Source organism: Seriola aureovittata, chromosome 20 (assembly GCF_021018895.1).
Source record: "Seriola aureovittata isolate HTS-2021-v1 ecotype China chromosome 20, ASM2101889v1, whole genome shotgun sequence".
NCBI lineage: Eukaryota > Metazoa > Chordata > Actinopteri > Carangiformes > Carangidae > Seriola > Seriola aureovittata.
The window spans coordinates 13,294,661-13,307,471 of record NC_079383.1 but is presented as its reverse complement, the minus strand read 5'-3'; the positions used below and the strand labels follow the sequence as shown (position 1 = coordinate 13,307,471).

The following is a 12,811-nucleotide window of genomic DNA, read 5'->3' as shown; positions in this document are numbered from 1 at the left end:
ATCCAGTCCTCCGGAGTGGAAATGCATTGATCCAACTTTACCAGATGTTTGCCGTTCTTGCTATCACTTAAGATTATTTTAGACTCGCCCGCTCATAAAAGGCTTCTGGTTTTCATGCCTTTTGATTTTATTTCACTAGCTTCTCTCTCCATCCAGCGTCAGCATATTGTTTTGTCCTTTTTAATACCCACCACAAAAGTGACATGAAAGGGGACAGAAGTCAACACCACATGAAGGCGAAGTTGCTTAAAAATGTGTTCCTTTTTTAGCGTCTCTGTTAAAATATCTCTAATAATGTTTGAAATCCAAATATCAAAGACATCTCAGTCCAAGTTGCCCATCACAAAGAAACCTCATTCTTTATTCTGTGGCCTCAGAAATTCCCTCGCCTAGTGCCACTGACCACAATAAAGCAGCATATGCCAAAGAACTGATTCGGGCCATCTTAGGAGCTACATTGCATTGCTACATTGAAAACAAAATGCACATAAAAAAAAAAAAAAAAAAAAACTCATATACACTTTGTATTTATGTCTTTTTTTTTTCTTCTTCTTCTTCTCTTCTAGGTTTTATTCTCCAACATTGAGGAGATTCTGGCCGTTCACAAAGACTTCCTGTCCATGGTGGAAGAGCTGCTGCAGCCCGACCCTCACGCTCACCACGAAATCGGCCGCTGCTTCTTGCACTTTGTAAGAGACGCGCGCTTCCGTGCGACCGCCTCCGCTCAAATCTCCCACACTCGCACGCTGAATGTCATCTCGCCACCTCTGATTATCGTGTCACCATCTTGTCCGAGCTCTTATAGCTCACTTGCATCAACGGCTGCTCTGTTTCTAATAATCCTTTGTTCACTGGAGCCTGTAATCTAAAGAATTTCTCTCCTACTTTACTATCAGAGCTCCAAAGCACCCATGTCTTCGAGTACTCCTGAAAATGATCAGATACGGCCACATGTTGTCAATTTATCTCTCTGGATTATCCATGATGAGACGGTGCACATGTGTGATATGCTTGATAGGCCTCTGATATACTGCTCTCCCCTGCCATATATTACATTTCTTTGATGCGGAGCCTTGAGGCACACTGGCATATAATAGGTTTCAAAGTCTAATAAATCTTACCATCGCTCTGTTGGTCTTCAGGCAGCTTCTCTGCCAGTAGCGTCAGGAGCTGCTCTTGATGCAGGTGAATGAGAGACGATCTAGCAGTACAGATGGTATAGTGATGTTTATGATGAGATGACCTCATAGAGAAAATGGGATGTAATTGAGAGGATAACTAAAAAACCCATGACTCATGGCCATAGTTCAGCCGTGAATGATCATGAGAGTCCACATAGATAAGACTTGGATATTTTATTTTATTTTTCTCTCCACTCTTTCTTTCTCTTATTCTGCAGTTTAAAAAAAAAAAAAAAAAAAATAGTTTCCTTCTCTGTAATCATTTGTTGATGACCTAAAAGTTCCAAGAAAGAATTACACAATCTAGCTTTACTACAGAAACACAAATAGGTAAAAACTAAGCCAATTGGACAGAAGTCCACTCAAAGCAAAATCCCCTCTGCGGTTCAGGCCTGCAAAGTGGTTCACGCTGACTTAAGACTCCACTCCTCCCTTTTGGACTACAGTAAAAATAATTTCCCAAAGCCAAAAAATGTTCTTTCTGAGAGGTTCATAAACTGACTTCTTAGAAAATAGGATTCAGGAATAGGAGTATACTGTACCATCACAGAGTTGTGTTTTTGGAAGCGCCTCTACTTGTTGTTATGACAGTTCTGTCTCTCCACATCAACAGCTTTGTCTTCTGAGGCAGAGCACGAATGGCTGAAGACCATGTACTGTTTTTTGCTGCTCTGTAGTGACTTTGTAGTGAGTGATTTTAGAAGCTGTGTGGTCCTGTCCTGCTGCTGCCCCTCGAAGACAAAGGAAAATGGATGTCATGAGAACTGCTTCAGGCAGGAAAGTCGTCGGTTATATAGCTGCAAGGCGGATGACAGGGTATCATCGGAGCCTCAAGATACAAAATATACATTATGTATTTCATGATGGAGAGGAGAGTGTGGAGAAGACATACCGACTATGAATCCTATAATGCTTACAGATTTATCGACCGCTCCCCCTCTCTTTTACAGTTTCTCCGTTTGGCTTTGTCCCCCGTCTTTCCCTTTTGCTTTCTGTCTGAAAACATGTTCATTCCGCTCCCCAATCGTCCTTCTCACCTTGTCTCTCTTCTCTCTGGCTCTCGCAGAGGAGCCGTTTCCAGATTTATGATGAATACTGTGGGAATCACGAGAAGGCCCAGAGGCTGCTGCTGGAGCTCAATAAGATCAGGAGCGTCCGGACATGTTTACTGGTGAGAGGGGACTGTAAACGTGCACATAATGTTCAAGTCTTAACATCCACTCAGTTGCTCACGCGCTGTGAGCGGCGATCAAGTAGGTCGGGTCAAGTCTTAAAAGGTCAATATGTAAGTCCATGCTAACACGCAAAGAGCAAAAACAAATTAACACGTGCAACATTAAATTGTTTGTTTCTGTATTTCTAATTGAAAGTTTTAGCACAAAACTCTTGGATTATGTTTTAACATAATCACTAGTTCTATTAGGATGCCTTTTTTTTTTTTTTTGTAATCGTTTCCATGCAAAGTGATGCTATTAAACCTCCATTTGAAAAGGTACAAATTTAGAGTCCAAGTGTGGTCATGGGTGATTTGAAACTGGACTTGAGAATTCCTCTCACACACACACACACACACACACCACCACACTCTCTTACATATACAAACACACAGTCACCCACACATGGCAGCTGGACAGTGTAAAACCCTGTACTTTATGTTCCAGTGTGTCTGACAGCTGATGTGTCTCTGCCCGATGTGTGGGCGGACTCCCTCTTCCTGTCCCGACACTCTGAGAGACTTTCACTGCCACAGGGGAGCATCATGTTGCGAGAACAAAAGATGACTACATCCCCACTGCTGGCTCGCTAAACTGTGTTTGTGTGTGTGTGTGTGTGTGTGTGTGTGTACGTGTGTTTGTTTGCGAGTGCAAGTATGATCAAAAATGCACTCTTTTTTTTCTTTTTCTCAGCTCTTCACTTGTTGCTGTTTACACTCTTGGTCCTCTGTTCAGTCTTTCACACTTTTTCCTTGGTCGGCTTTGACAGTTTGTTGTTCTAGCCCTTCTCACTCCTTAGCCTCAGAGCGTCACACACTTGTGTCACTACACCCCATCACCCCTCGTGTTTTAAGACTTCCATAAAAACAGAGCGCTTTGAAATCGAGATGTACGGCACAGTTACAAACCCAAGAGAACCCGAGTATGACCACAGACTTATTGATTGGCCTGTTCTGCGGTGAAGCATATGACCTTTTCTTAGACTGTAATTGATGGAGTGAGAAATGAAACACAAGCACATGCACAAACTATGCACACCCTCAGAAAAAGCGAGGCTGCAAGAGCTCTGTGTCTGATTTACTGTTCGTGTGTCCCTTTTAATCTAGAAAGCCAGAGGAGGCGAAGATATTAATTGACTTTGATTTAATGGGTTTTTCGGGTTTTTTTTGCCTTGACCTTTCGGTGACCTCGCCTTCCATCAGGGCTGTATGGGTCTCATGTTACTCTCTGACCTGCACTTGGCTATGAGCCAACACACATCAGGTCACCTCCCAGGTCCTGCAATGACCAGGGTGGGGAGATCTGCTAACCTCCACTAAACCTTTAACCCTACTGACTGCTGTAAAGCCTGGTTTATTGTTTACAGTGTAATTGAGTACCTCATCTAAATTGCAGGTGAGAGGGAGGTGAGAATGAATATGGGCAGTTGACCTCATAACCTATGACCTAAGGCATGTAGGTGAGGGTCACTTTGATCACCTGAAGGCGAAGTGTGACTTGTGGTTGACCATTTCTAAGCTGGAAAAAAAACAAACAATAAAACCTAGTTAGTGGCTTGTCTTAGGATGCTAATTAGCATGCTAACATGCTAAACAAAGATGGTATCAGTGATAAAACATTGATGAAAACACTGATGATACTTAAGCTGTGCAGGAAGGACAACCTCTACCCCACATATAATTAATACTAGATTATTAGACCTCATTTTTCTTTAATCTAACAATTAGATTTTCTTTACATTGAGCATTAAAACCGCGCAGAACCGTTAGCATTTGGTTTGTTAACCCTCCGTTCTTCTCCTCGCCTCTCCTCCAGAACTGCATGTTGCTGGGAGGCAGAAAAAACACGGAGGTCCCGCTGGAGGGTTACCTGGTCGCTCCTATTCAGAGGATCTGCAAGTACCCATTGCTGCTCAGAGTGAGTATGGTCTCGTGATGGCTAACCATGTATTACGGAGATACCGCACCCTTGTGCCACCTCCGCGGGGGCACCTTCTACTCCTCTTTTCATCCACCACCAACTAGTCATTAGTAAGGGCTGTCCCGTCCTTTTCACATCAACCTCTCCCTCTCTAATGAAACACTGCTCTCATATTCTGACACTTCCCCGCTTTAGTTCCCCCGGCAAAACCACAATCGTAGGAATAACACAAGCCCTATCATCACCTCCCCTGCCGAGCTTCGCGTCCAGACACTTTGACTGGGCTCATTCATACCTGCACTCTCACTTGTTAGTTTTGAAATTTCCACTTCCCGATGTGAAACGTGAGCGAAATGAAATACGCTTTCAAAGGCCTGTTTGAGTTGGTGATCTGAGCTGTCCCATCTCATTCATCTTGTTATGATCTATTAATTCACCCCGGCGTTCTCTAAACAGCCACCAGCACGGGCGCGGAGATGTAATAATAATAAGGGGGGTAATCTGATGCGCTGCCATTTGAAGTCTTCCAGCTGCCAGGGCCTCCTTCGCCTCCGTAAGACGACACAGATAGCCATCGGTGGCTGCAGATATATCCAGAACGCTGTAAATCAGCTGACATGCTGAAACAGTTTTTAAACTATAGATGCAGAGATTGCCATTGCTTTTTGCTAGACCGTGGCATGCTGTAGCAAAGGTTTTACCCGCTACACTCAGGAACCACTGGAAGCTGAGGGGAGTGAGGAGTGGACATGAAATGGAATATATTTTTCTTTCGTGCTTTTCATGATATAAAAAAAATAATGATTCTGAGCCAGATTTGCAGAATATTTGAGCTCAGGTTTTTAAAAAGTAGTACAGGTTTTCGTCATCTTGTAAAATGTTTTTGTTTGTGTGTGCACACGTGTGTGTGGTCTTTGCACGTGTAGGAGCTGCTGAAGAGGACCCCCAAGAAGCACAACGACTACGGCCTGTTGCAGGAGTCTCTGCATGTGATGAAGGCGGTGTGCTCCAGCATCAACGAAGCCAAGAGACAGATGGAGAAGTTGGAGATTTTGGAGGAATGGCAGTCCCATATTGAGGGCTGGGAGGTGGGCCTCAACTAAACTGTGTACACTGTTCTGATTATTTAATTCTCGTCCAATAAGTTCAACTTAAATAGCTGTATTGACTTCTTGCTGTGTTGTCAGGTTTTTTTTTGTTTTTGTTTTTTTCCCCTTTAACTCACAGCTGAGCTTTCCCCCATCAAAGCTCAAAGTCATGACTTATTTAAAGCCACTTAGCCCTATGCAGTTCAACAAGAATTCCAAGTGGCGTGACTTTTGTAGCCTTTTAAGCTTTCTTGTTCTCTCTCGGAACAATGACTTGTATTCACAATGGCTAAATTCTTTCCGCCTGGATGAGCTTGTAGTTAAAGCCGTCATGCTTTAGGGTGACCGATCCAATCATCATCAGGTAGACCGCTCTTCTTGGGAGCTCTAAAGCTGCCTCTTAGGTTGGTTTTCTTCCTGAGTTCGGGGGATGCCTGAATAAGGGGGTCAGTAGACCTAGTGCTGGTTGGAAAGAGAAAAACAGTGGTGGTAATTGTAAGGCAAGAGGCAAGGATGCTTATGTAATTGACCTGGCTTCATTCAAAGAAGGGCCTAAAGGCTTCCTGGACACACGCAGACAAAGAGACGCTGCCAGTGTTGATACAGCTTCTGACTAAGGTGTGTGCCGTAACAGATTGTTTTCACCGAGGAGAAAACAGCATTTCAAGCCAGATATGAGTAAGACAAGATACGGTAGAGCGTGATTGGACTTCCTTACATGTGTCCAAGAAGTTCTAGTTTTTCTGAATGTGTTGTTTTAGGATCACTGACAACATTCGAATGTTGTTACAGTATTAGCAGGACATGTAGCTGGCTCTTCACTAAGTTTTTTACCCTTTTATAGTAAAATATACTGCAGAAACATGAATATTCAGGCAATGTTTATGACAAAAATACATCTTAAATACAATAATATATTATAGATAACCAAAAAACCTAAAGCATCTAATGCAACAATAAGACAGATAATGAGGAATTATAGTTACACTTATTAAATAGAAGTAGTAATCTCATTATTTCTGCTTAATAAACTCTTCAGCTTTCACATGTATATAGACATGCACACACACACACACACACACACACACACACACACACACACACACACACACAAACAGCTTAAAATCTAAGAATAAGGTGATCAGAATGAGGCTTAGTGTTGGGTGGGGTGACATATCTTTCACTCGACATGGTCCTGGCTGCAGCCACTCTGCGGTTTCTCATCAGCACTTTTATTAATTGTACACATTAGCTCATTCTGGAGCAGGAATCCTCCGACTGCTGCACGCCAGGCCTCTCTGGCTGTAAAAGAGACGGAGCGAAGAGGGAGGAAAGAAAAACGGAGAGAAAGGGGGGAGAGAGCTGAGTGATGGTTGCATCTTGCATTTCTGTGTGGGTGTCTTAGGAATGATTGAGGGATGAGGAGCGATTGTGAGAGCTGCTGTTTTTTTCCATTTCTGCTCCTCCGCCCGGGCTGATTGCTTGTTAGCGCTGACCTGCTCCACAGCTGGCGGCCCTCGGGGCATCCTGGCAGGTTCACCTCGCGTGGGAGAGACAGGGCGATGGCTCGCCGTGGTGACCATGGTGACAACTGCCAGCATTTGTCAGGGCGGTGATTGCCAGTTGGTTAGTCTTGTTAGTGTCTGTGTTTTGTCAAAGCGTACCATAGAAATATGTTAATTTTAGAACAGGGGGTAGTAGTTTTCTGTTGTTTCACTTCATTCTGTTCTCTTGTTTAAGTTTAATTAGTATTCTTAAAATCAGCTTGGGATGTAGAGTTTGTTTGACTTGGCCTCTTTACTTTAAAAGAATTTCAGTAAAATTCTCTCATCTCTCCAGCTAATTGACAAATACCACTTCAGAGTTCAACATAAACTTTTCTACCGTACTTTTTTCCTGAATTAATGGCACATCCTGTTTTGTCATTCCCAATTCTCTAGTTGTTATGTCTGGTAGTTGTCTGCCTGTAAAAATAGAGGGTTGAAATTTAGATGAAGCAGATGACTGAGGGTTTTAAGGGTTGCTTAAGTTTTAAGCTGAATACACCCTCTGTGAAGCTTTGGCTTGGAAGGAGGTGGATGTGAAGAGTGATAGAAAAATGCTGCAGAGATGGAGAAAAACTAAATAAGGCTGCACCAAAACAAGTAAATGGGCAATGGGGTTGTGTTAAAAGCATATGAAAACACAAAGGGGAAGTGCTGGTTCTTGCATTAAGGAAACTCCATTGTCTGGACCAGTGTGATTTTGGTCCCTTAAAGTGACCAAGGCGAGTTGGCCTCTCCATGTCTGGTGTGCACACATCCACTGGCTGCAAATTAGTTTAACATCTGGTCATGGGCTGGGGAGTTAAAAGGCCCTGAAAGAGAGAGAGAGAGAGAGAGAGAGAAAAAAAAAAAGTGTGGAGGAAGGAATGAAAGAGATAGAGGAATAGTCTCGGGAATCAAGAGAAGGGGAAGGGAGGAGAAGGAGAACAAAAAGGGCGAGGAGAGAAAGAAGGAAAAAGCGGGGATAGGTTTTGGCCCGCTGATGTCTCCAGCAGGAGGAAATGCTTAGCACATTTTCCGGCTCTGTGCGCATGGGAGTTATTTTTAGCTCTGAAGGGCCGATCAAACGGGGTACATAAATTCCCTGAACAGGCAAGGTGAGGGAAACGACAGCGCACTTTATCACTTGCAGCAGGGACCCCAACCAATATGGGCACCAGGCGCGACAATGCAACACATAGTTTGACTGGACGGGATGTTATTCTATAGAACCTATTAACGACTGCGTATTTTAAAGTCCCACAGCAATCTGCTCTGAGGAAGCAGGGAGTGTTTTCACAGACCCCTGAGAGAGGTAACAGGAAAGGCTGGGATTTGTAATCCCTCCTCCTCTTCAGACACTGTCTGTGAAAACTGAATGGTAGAGAAGACATTTGTAGAAAAACTTTTTGTAGCATAGACACCTTCTCTTTTCATCAAAGAAATCACGTACTATTATTTTCTAGTTTGAATACATATTTCCTGCATTCCTCTGTGTGTCCATCTGTCTCCACACATCTGTTTTATGCTCTGTGCGTTCTTTTTTTTTTTTTTTTGACCTTTTGCCCTTATGTCCATTTGCAGGGCTCCAATATCACAGATACATGCACGGAGATGCTCATGCAGGGCGTCCTGCTGAAGATTTCAGCTGGAAATATACAAGAGAGGATTTTCTTCCTGTTTGACAAGCTCCTGGTCTATTGCAAGAAGAAGAACAGGTGACCCCCCCCCCCCCCCCCCCCTTTATTCATTGCTCTGCAGACAAAATCCACAAAGCAGAAGATGAAATCGAAGTCTCATTAGAGTGTGTATTGTTTTAAGCAACAGAATAAAAATATTTTTTATGCAAATTTCTAATTTCCCTTTGTCTCTGTGCTCCTACAGAGCATTTATAAATAATTCACCACATCAGTTACTTTACTATTTTAAAGAAAAGAGAGCAGTGCACTGTGGGGAGCATTTTAGTTTTTTGTGAAGGAGGAGAGAGAAAAGTTATGCAGCAGAGGAGACGTCTTTTTAAACTTCTGGCACTGTGATTATAGGTGGGGTTATAAACTACCGTCTGCAGACACATCTTTCAGTATACCAAATAATATGACATTTATAACAATCAGTGCAAGTTGAGTCAGGAAACTTTTGCTGATTGTATTGTTGTGCTTCTGCAGGCACAGCCCCTGATGAATAGGCTGCTTTGTAAAAAAAAAGTAGTTTCCATTTTTTCTTTTCTAGTTTCACACTGAGCTACTGTTGCAGCTGCTAACGTTGCTGCTGCATCCATTGTTTGTGTTTTTGGCAGCTTTTGTTTAACCAGCCACGCTGTCACCTGCTTTGATCAGCTTGTACTGTACGTGCTTGCATGCAGTGTAGTGTCTGCAGGTAGTACATATGAGCACATCCATTCAACGATTAAAAAAAAATATAGAATAATAGAATAGAATAAATAGAATGTGTTGCCTTGGCATTAAATTCAATAACTGAATTTGGTTTGCATTTTCCTCACTTAATTTGGTTAGTACGTATGGGCAAACATCAGACGAGTATACTGTAATTAGTCTCTCTATAAAATTGGAATGAACTGCTAGTGAGACTAATTGTACTGTAAGTAATAACATGATATGATTTAAATTTGTTGGCTAATTCATGCGGTTGCTTATCTCTGTTCAAGGCGTTTAAAAAACAGCAAGACAGCCACTGAAGGTCCTCGCTACCTGTTCAGAGGGAGAATCAACACCGAGGTGATGGAGGTGGAAAATGTGGATGATGGCACGGGTGAGTTTTACAAACATTTTACTTTGGACAAATAAATGTTTACACAGTTGGATTTTCTGTCTCTCTTTCGTTGCTCGCTGGCTCTCAGGTCCTCCACTTTTTAAAAAAAAAAAATTTTTTTTTTATCTCGGCGCTCCTGGCAGCAGGGCTTAAGAAATATGCTGTAATAACCCACACAGGAAAGTTGACGACGTAGTCCTTGGCCTGAGCTGGTGCGCAACTGTGTGATTTTTATACTTGAATCACCGATGGGGAAAAATAAGATTTACCTATAAACATTTTTTTTTAGACATCTATAGTTACATATCCTTGGGTATGTGTTGCTGCTGGTACCGGGTGAACTCGATCGCTTGTGTCTCTTGGCCTCACATAGCCGCTGATTATCATTTATATTTGTAAAAGCCATCATTTCCTCTCCAGCGGGGCTAGATGGGCAGTAATATTGGGTGTTTTTGGTGAGAGATGGATGGGTTTGGGTCTGGAGAGAGAGAGAGAGAGAGAGAGAGAGAGAGAGAGGGAGGATAAACACGCAAGGCAGGCGGCGGTGCAGTAACTCGTGGGTGTTCTGCACCACAGGCGGGCGATCTCAATCTGAAATCCAGGGCGACAGGAGTGTTTTAAGCTCAGATTCCTACACAGTGAAAGCACTGCAAACTTTTTTTTTTTTTTTTTTCCCAGACACACACTTGCTGCCTGAGGTTTGAAAAACGCCCTCGAGGCGTACCATATAAAGGACACCACACTGTAGATGCTTTTAGACGTGATTGTAATTGATGATTGTAATGGTTTGCTTTTTGTTACACCCTTCGAGGGAGAAAATCAGAGGTCAGCTGGAGAGGCATTTGAAACGTAGGAGAAATCATGCTTGAGATTCAACCAACGGTCAAAAGATCACTTGCATTTGCTGGAGGTTTTGACATTCCTATCATCTGTATATGAGCGTAGGTGGTGAATCACAAGTAGCCGTCGGCTCTCGGGGAGTATTCTGAGGACTGAGTAGTAAATAATGCTGATGGATGGTTCTTCTCCTGCATGTGTGTACCCTCGTTTATCTCATTAAAGGAGAAGAGTGATAATCAATGAAGTACTCAATAAAGAGGCTATGAGAACTGGCTCAGCTGAGAACGATATTCTCAGTAGTTTTATAGTGGATGTTGTTTTTGGCCATTACACCACACACTACTGTATAAAAAAAATCAGTTCATCAGATAAGGTGTTGTCTATTTTTGTCTACTTCCTGCTCTTTCCTGCATGAGCCGTCGTCATTTGGCTCCGTTTTCTCTTAGGCAAAATTATTGGATTTGTGCCTCATGTTATTGCTGCGTTTAATGTGGTAAACCCTCGTTTACTGCGAACCCGACTTCCCAACAACTGTGTTTACAGTGTCATGATCAGTGCGACCACTGATTGATGGCCCTTCCCCTTTCAAACTCGAAAAAAAGTACCCTGAGCCTAAATGAGTCAAAAAAGTCGATTTGCCTCGTTCCACCCCTCGGAGAGGACTTCATGAAAGTAGTGAAGTCAAACTCGCGTCTGAGCTCTCCTCCTCTGCCTTGCAGCTGACTACCACAGCAGCGGGAACATAGTGAACAACGGCTGGAAGATCCACAACACGGCCAAGAACAAGTGGTTCGTCTGCATGGCCAAGACCCCGGAGGAGAAGCAGGAGTGGCTGGAGGCCATCATGAAAGAGAGGGAGCGGAGGAAAAGTAAGAAGGCGTTTTGTTGTCCCTATCAGGGCGGGGGTCGGTTCACTTTTAATATAGGGAAATAGGGAAAACTCATTTCCTTTTTTTACTTTTCTTCTTTTTAACATCGGCCTTGCATTACAACATGATATAATACATGCTATGTATGGGAAGATCAATACCAGGCAACTTAACCTGAATAATTTAAAAAGTGAATAAATCCCAGCCCTGATTAGTATGTGTGATATGCATCTTCTCATCTGCATTTTAGAACAGATTTACATGTTGTCACTGTTGAATTTCCCACAGGGAAAACACATAGTGAAGACGGCATATTTTCTGTGTCTGTTTGTCCTCCTCTGAGATTGTGTACATGATAAACTCTTCATAATGTCAGTCATTAACTCTGCCTTAGACTATAAGCGCAGACACTGAAAGGCACTGCAAATTATCTTGTGAAATTAGGAGACATTAACCTTCTCCAGCTTGTAATTGATGTCACATCCAGTCGAGCTGAGTGCACGATCATTATTGCCATGATACTGACAGGCTTTTTGCCCCCCCCCCCCCCCCCCTTGCTGTGTAGGTCTGAGGCTCGGCATGGAGCAGGATACGTGGGTGATGGTGTCAGAGAAGGGAGAGAAGCTCTACCACCTCATGACCAAGGGAAACCTCATTAAGGATCGGAAACGCAAGCTCACCACCTTCCCCAAGTGCTTCCTAGGAAGGTGAGGATCTTGCCGCTAAGATAAACACTTTGGCTCGTCCCGTGAGGAAGCAGCAAAGTGTGGAGTCCTTGTGGTTTCCTCTGTATCACCTCATTGTGAGATTATAACTGTGAGGGAGTGAGTAAGTGTCAAATTGGATCACTGTGACACATAGTTCAATCTGCTTCTGTGTATTTGTACTTTTTCAGATACATGGGTCTTTTTTATCTCATGTAAAATAGGTAGTGAAGCCGTGTACCACGTAAGTGCAGATTAACCGAACACTGTATTTTACTGCGACGGATTTGTAAAGACGGCAGCTGGAGAAGAAGAAAGCGCTGCCGCTTTCTGTTCAGGAGACTGTGTGTTATGTATATCTGCAGCCTCAGTCATGGGAAAATCAAATCCAGCCAGATTTAGCCCATGAATCTTATTTAAGGATTATTGGTGTGGTGTCTGGGGACGGATTGGCCATTGAGTGCCAGTCATAAATCACAGGGAGATATCCCTGTGCGGCTCAGCTGACTGCCCGCTTTCTCCCTCGCCCATGTTAGATTACAATCAACTCTCTGTTGAGGTATCCATGAGGTAACTAACTGCAGAGGACCCTTTAAGCCAGCGGGCAGCTGCGTGCGTGTGTGTGTGTGTGTGTGTGTGTGTGTGTGTGTGTGTGTGTGTGTGTGTGTGTGGATTTGTGACATGTTCATTATTTTCTAGTGTC

General features: G+C 43.2%; 1 protein-coding gene across 1 annotated transcript in view; it reads left to right on the top strand.

The window, feature by feature from the left end:
• prex2 (phosphatidylinositol-3,4,5-trisphosphate-dependent Rac exchange factor 2) overlaps window positions 1–12,811 on the top strand; it is a 97,692-nt gene that overhangs the window by 17,089 nt on the left and 67,792 nt on the right. The window contains exons 3-10 of the mRNA XM_056364122.1: window positions 567–689; window positions 2,248–2,352; window positions 4,211–4,312; window positions 5,242–5,403; window positions 8,511–8,644; window positions 9,592–9,695; window positions 11,255–11,404; window positions 11,970–12,111. Coding sequence (XP_056220097.1) covers window positions 567–689; window positions 2,248–2,352; window positions 4,211–4,312; window positions 5,242–5,403; window positions 8,511–8,644; window positions 9,592–9,695; window positions 11,255–11,404; window positions 11,970–12,111 — 1,022 coding nt within the window. The remainder of the gene's footprint in view (window positions 1–566; window positions 690–2,247; window positions 2,353–4,210; window positions 4,313–5,241; window positions 5,404–8,510; window positions 8,645–9,591; window positions 9,696–11,254; window positions 11,405–11,969; window positions 12,112–12,811) is intronic.